This window comes from Solanum verrucosum, unplaced genomic scaffold (genome assembly GCF_900185275.1).
Source record: "Solanum verrucosum unplaced genomic scaffold, falcon-dt-bn FXZP01000012.1, whole genome shotgun sequence".
Lineage (NCBI taxonomy): Eukaryota > Viridiplantae > Streptophyta > Magnoliopsida > Solanales > Solanaceae > Solanum > Solanum verrucosum.
Window position 1 is genome coordinate 4717070 of NW_026020063.1, and position 6346 is coordinate 4723415.

General features: G+C 34.9%; 1 protein-coding gene and 1 non-coding gene across 2 annotated transcripts; one reads left to right on the forward strand and one right to left on the reverse strand.

The window, feature by feature from the left end:
- The first annotated feature begins 1274 nt into the window (after positions 1 to 1274).
- Positions 1275 to 2386, forward strand: LOC125823522 (uncharacterized). Its single transcript, XM_049502897.1, has 2 exons — positions 1275 to 1820; positions 1940 to 2386. The coding sequence occupies exons 1-2, from the start codon at positions 1275 to 1277 to the stop codon at positions 2384 to 2386; spliced, it is 993 nt and encodes a 330-aa protein (XP_049358854.1).
- A 3648-nt stretch (positions 2387 to 6034) lies between these two features.
- LOC125823557 (small nucleolar RNA R71) lies at positions 6035 to 6141 on the reverse strand. The gene has a single exon (XR_007442717.1). It is a non-coding gene; the product is annotated as a small nucleolar RNA R71 (small nucleolar RNA).
- Positions 6142 to 6346: the final 205 nt, after the last annotated feature.

The following is a 6346-nucleotide window of genomic DNA, read 5'->3' on the forward strand; positions in this document are numbered from 1 at the left end:
CGTTTCTTTTTCTAACATTAAACTTATATTGTCACCTATTTTCTTATATCTTGTTCCTAGATTAGAAAATATTATCTTTATTTTTAATACGTCATAATTTTCATATGTTTTTTCATCTATTACGTATTCTTCTTTATTCATTTATAAATTATGTTGTAGTTTATATTCTAAGTTATTTATTTGTATTTCTAGTTATAAAATAGTCTTTCTTTGTGCCATTATAGATTTGTGACAAATTCCTGCGAATATATTATTGTTAAGTCTATTTTGCCTATATTCTAATTCTTGTCTTTTTGATATAATTATTTCATTAAGTTTTTGTCCATATTCGTTATTCTCGTTATTCATTGTATTTTTAAGTATTGAATATATTTATATTCTATTTTAGATATATTATCTATTAATTGATCTAATTTTTCGTTATCAGTCTTTGTGATTTTAAGTTGTTTATATTTCAGATATAATTTGTTTAATTTTCTTCTTATTTTTCTTAATTTTCTACTCGTATGTTTCTTACCATGTTTCTTATTATCCATAGCTCTGTAATTGAGGCCGGTAAGTTAACTTGCGAGCTAAATGACTTGGTGATTAGCTATCAAATGAATGGGAGGGGAAAAAGACATCTCACATTCATAAAAAATGATAGGCACGTGAGCTTGTACATGTTAGATATTGGTATTGATGGCTCTAGACCTATATTGAGGATAAATGTCAATGTGATTCCTCCAATTGAACCAACAAATTCATTTAACGACGACAATGATTCAATTGGAAATGAAAGATTGGGTGATCATTCAAAGGAGAGCTTGGGTAATAATTCAAATAAGAGTTTGGGTGATCATTCAATGAATATACATAATGATCAAACTAACGTGGGAAATCAACCAGTAGATGCGGAAGATCCCGAACTCGAATGTTGTGAAGAAATGCAGGGAGAACAAGAATTGGGATCACAATCCAACCATTCCTTCTCTGATGGAACTAATTTACGCATAAACCAAACTTTCAGTAACAAAAATGAGTTGCATTTGTTATTAGCCGAAGCGGCGGCAAAGAAGTCTTTTTATTTTGCTACTGTGAAGAGTTGTACTAAATACTTAAAGGTGAAATGTGTATCTCGCAATAGTGCATAGATGTTGCGGGCGAGAAAATATGAGTGTTCGGATAGATTTCGTATCTACAAGTACATTGGCGAACATAGTTATGGCGTTGAACATACCAACAGTAACCATAGAAAAATTTCAATCAAAGTCATAGCTTCACTTTGTGTAAATATGTATCGTGATGGCAAGGTTCCAAATGTTAAAGAGATTCAAAGAGCTATGTTTAATTTTTTTCATTGTAGTCCAAGCTATTGGAAATGTTGGAAGGGTGGTGTGGTTGCAAAGGAAATAGCCCGAGGGACAGCGGAGAACGGAAATTCATGCAAACCGGTTTTTTCCTGCATGTTCGAGACACTTAATGTTGGTTCTAGTTATTGTATCATGGTAAGCAAGGATAGTCATAGGTTCATGTATTATGTCTTGGCCTTCGGTGCTTGCATTAAGGGATTTTCCCACATAAGAAAGGTAATTGTGATTGATGGCACTCATTTACATGGTAAATACGAGGGCGTGTTGTTGACCGCTGTTGCACAAGATACAAAGACTCATGTTTATCCAATTGTCTTTTGTGTTGTGGACAAAGAGAATGATGCATCTTGGACATTCTTCTTTGAGAAGTTGAAGGAGATTGTGGTCGATGAACCATATTTGTGTTTTATCTCCGATAGACACAAGAGTATCGCCAACGGTATTGTGAACATTTACAATCATGCTCAGGTATTGTGAACATTTACAATCATGCTCACCACAGATATTGTATGAGGCACCTCGGTGAAAATCTTTGCGTAAATCATCATTGTGGAGATTACATTTATCTTTACTACAATGCGGCAAAGACTTATTCTTTGGAGGAGTTCGACAATCATTTTGTAGAATTCAAGAATAAATGCCTCGCGACAGTCATCGTTCTTGAGTATGATATTGGTTTTGAGAAGTGGAGCAGGGCACATTATCCTGGCAATAGATATGATGTGATGACCACAAATATCGTCGAGTCACTCAATGCTATTTTGATAAACGAAAGGGAGTATCCTGTGGCAGCAATATTTAATTCGATTACTAAGAGGTTTGGAGAAATATTCAGGGAGAGGCCTGCATATATCCTTAAATCAATGGTTAATCAAATGGTGCCTTCTGCCAAAAAAATCGCAAGAAATAAAATGATTGAGGGCGACTCCTTATATGTAGAGAACATAATCAGGGATGACAATCAATTTATCGTGTTCGGTGCAGGTCTTACTGCCTATGTGGACAGGCCTATTGGAAAAGTCAAGTTCTTGTAGGGAATATGACTTGATCAAGATACCTTGTGCTCACGCGATGGCCGCTTTGCGATCAAAGCATGGCAATGAGTATGGTATGAGCATTTATGAGTACTCTTCGCCTTTGTATAAAGTTGAAGCGTACCTTCTTGCATACATGAATTCTATTAATGTTGTCCCTCTCGAGTTGGAATGGTGTGCGCCAGAAGAATTGCTTAATGTGAAGATTCTTCTGCCTCTTGTCGATACCAAACTTGGAAGAAAAAGAAGAAAATGTGTCAAAGGAGTCAGTGAGAATTTCAAGAGCAAGAGAAGGAACAAATTTCTATTTGTAAGAGAACCGGACACAAGAGAACTACATGTGTGAACAACAACAAATCTTAAACAAGTTTGATTGAATTTGTTTTTGTAATCAAGCTACTGTTTTTTTTTGCTACTAGCATTTTGGTCAATTTAGTGTCCGCTATTATTGTAATTAGTCATGATCTAATATAGATCAATCAAAAGTTGACATACATTTTGTATGCTATCTATTAATGTTTATTATCGAGTCCACCCGTTCTCTATTAAACTGTGTATTATTAATATATAAAAAAATTCATGGTATTCGTGATGTAATTATTTTAATACATGAATTAGAATGATTAAAGAAGGAAGTGTTGTAAAAAAAAAAGGTCATGATCTGAAGTTGTGTATTTTAATGCATGTGTATTATTATTATCAGGCAAGTTAGTTTTAATGCACCAAATCAAACTATCCATAAGAAAATAATATAAGTATAACTAATCCAAAAATGACTAATACAAACATTATCTGAATATACACTCTACCAAACGACCCTTAAAGAATTATCAAAAAATTATATATTACTGTTGAAATTTGTATATCAAAATATGTACTGGTTGTCAAAATATATAGACCTCTTATACAATCGATGCATCTATATGTATGTGGTGTGTGTATGACCAATGATATTTACACTCTGACATTACTAAAGTATATTCGGGTTTATATCTATGTTAAAGCATTGTCGATATTGCACCTACTAGAATATGACACTTATATTTAGACCAAAACTAGTAGAATTTAAAAAAGACAACAATTAATTAATAATAAATTATATTTTTGAAATTTATCCAATTAAATAAGTTTAAACAAGTCATATAATCATGTAAGAGTCCACATAAATTGGGTGTGGTGATTAGAGATGTATGAGGAAGAGTTGTGGCTATACAATCAACATCCTTAAAACAATGTTTGAGAAAGCATGAGTATGTTGTGAGGATGATCACATGTTGTTCAACCACACATTGTTGATTGCCACCCCCAATTTATGTAGACTCATATATGATCACATGCTTATTCTAATGATGTTGATTGTAAAACCACACATAACAAGTGATATCCTTACAACATACTTATGCTTTCTCAAATATTGTTCTAAGGATGTTGATTGTATAACCACAACTCTTCCTCATAAATCTCTAATCACCACACCCAATTTATGTAGACTCTTACATGATCATATGACTTGTTTAAACTTATTTAATTCAAAAATATAATTTATTATTAATTAATTGTTGTCTTTTTTAATTTCTACTAGTTTTGGTCTATATATAAGTGTTGATCTTAGGCATATTTACATTCATAGAAATCTAATAATGCCCATATTTAAGCTAAGTTTTAATTCAATATGTGTTTGTTTATAGTCTTATCGAGTCTTTTGGTTGTTTATGAGCTAACCAACATGATTAGTTGTGTAGGTGATCTTAATTGGAGAAACGAGCATGAAAATGGACAATGGAGGAACACAAAAGATCCAAGTCAAAAGAAGGCAAGGAAGAAGCTGGAGGAAATGTCACTTAAGGCATCTCCGTATCCTTTCCGCATCGTGGAGAGGAATTATAATTTGGCTTGTGAAACACAATATTTAGGCAGAGTTCTCCGTGCCCTCTCCGCGTCTAGGAGAGGGAGTCCTGAATTTATTCATTGAGGGGAGTTTGAGGCAGAACACTCCTGTAGTGCTCGTGTCGTGGAGAAGAGAAAATTATCTCATAACAAAATCAGAGAGGGCCTCCGCGTCGCGCCCCTTGTCCCAGTTTTGGTCGTTTCAACTTTTAGTATAAATAGTTAAATATTTTATTTTATTATGGATTTTTTTTCTGGGTTTTGAAGAACGACGACTTGGGAGTACGTTTTAACCATTTTTAGGGTTCTTTCCTAAACTTTTTTCCTTTCGATCTCTTTATGATTATTGAACATTGCTTGATAGTATCTTGGATTATGAGTAGCTAAATACCCTAGTTCTAGGGCTGTGGCTACAAGATTATTGTAATCTAATAAATTTTCATTGGGTGAATGTCAATTATTATATGAATCTTTCTTATGTTCTTGCTTTTTGTATTTCGTGATTGATCACCATTGAAATAAATATATTGTCCAAATTGAACTCGGGAGAGGAAAGAACGTGGGACATAAGGAGCATAATTAATTCTAAATAACCAACGTTAATTTGTATCTAGGATGGATATACCTAGAAACCATGCTTGGGTCACTATACATGAAGAAATCGTAATGATCGGTACTTAATCCATCATATCCCCGCTCAACGATGTAGTTAGGGTGTTGTTTATCGTAGGCGATTAGAGGTCGGGAGACCATGATCATACATTTAACCCTATGATTCATTGATTCGGTAGTTGATATAAGCCTATTTAAATGATATTAATTGCATGAATCCTGATAAAAGTTGCAGCCCTAAGCTTTACCCAATCATTATTTTTAAACCTTTGAAATTGAATCGCGTTTGTTACATTTGGTTACAATTCTAGAATTAGAAACTAAATCACCTTTGAAATCTTGGTAACACTTGTGATTAGCTTAAAGTTAGAGAAATTGAGTGATTCTAAACATAAGTCCATGTGGGTACGATACCCGGCTCTTTATAAGAGCCACTTTAATACTTGAACGACCACGTGCACTTGCGTATGCTATTTAGACGCAACAAGCTTTTGGCGCCGCTGTCGGGGACTTTAGAATTAGAAATTATCAATTTTTTCTGATTTCTGAAGTTAAAAATCAAGTGTTAACAACTTGATCTTAGCAATTCATTGTTGCAAGTTATTTTGGAGCTTCAAACTGGACGACGATCAAGGATTGGTATCACCTCTAGCTGAACCGGAAAGATTCGTTCAATACCGAAGTAGGCAAAGACGACTCACATACCCAGTCCCTCTTGTTGCTAGTGAACCAACATCTCCAATAACAAGTGTTGAGCAAGAGGAACCTGAAATAATAATGGTTGAGATGAAGGTAAGAGACGTGGCAATCCCACGTCCCACCAATGTGACTTCATGCATTCAGAAACCCGAAGTTGGTGGAAGATTTGAATTAAAGCAGAGTATGGTGCAACTATTGCACACCAATAGGCAGTTCACTGGTCTGTCGCACGAGGATCCAACAGTTCACATTCATAATTTCCTCGAGATCAGTGATACTTACACTCCAGCTGGAGTGAATGTGGATTATGTGAGGCTCACTTTATTCCCTTTTTCTCCACTTGGGGAAGCAAAAAGATGGTTTAACTCTGAGCCCGCTAACGCTATAACCTCCTGGAATGATCTAGCACAGAAGTTCCTCATTAGATTTTTTCCATCTCGGAAAACAACTAAGTTGAGGAGTGACATCTTAAGTTTTAGACAGAAAGGGGGGGAGAACTTGTACCAAGCTTGGGATAGGTTTAAATCGATGTTGATAAGCTGCCTACATCATCATCAATCTAATGAGGTGTTGGTCCATACCTTCATTGAAGGATTGGAGCCTAACACCAAAATTCTACTTGGTTCAGCTGCAAGTGGCCAGGCTTTGGAGAAGACATATGCTGAACTATTCACCTTGCTGAACAGGATCTCTCAGGGCAAGTCTGAATGGAACGGAGGAGGGGTGAAACTAGTGATTCAAAAAACTGCAGGTATGCTAGAG

Coding starts and splice junctions, on each gene's coding strand:
- LOC125823522 (XM_049502897.1), top strand. CDS start 1,275: ATGTATCGTGATGGCAAGGTTCCAAATGTTAAAGAGATTCAAAGAGCT. Junction 1,821..1,939: donor ACATTTACAATCATGCTCAG/GTATTGTGAACA, acceptor AATGCGGCAAAG/ACTTATTCTTTGGAGGAGTT.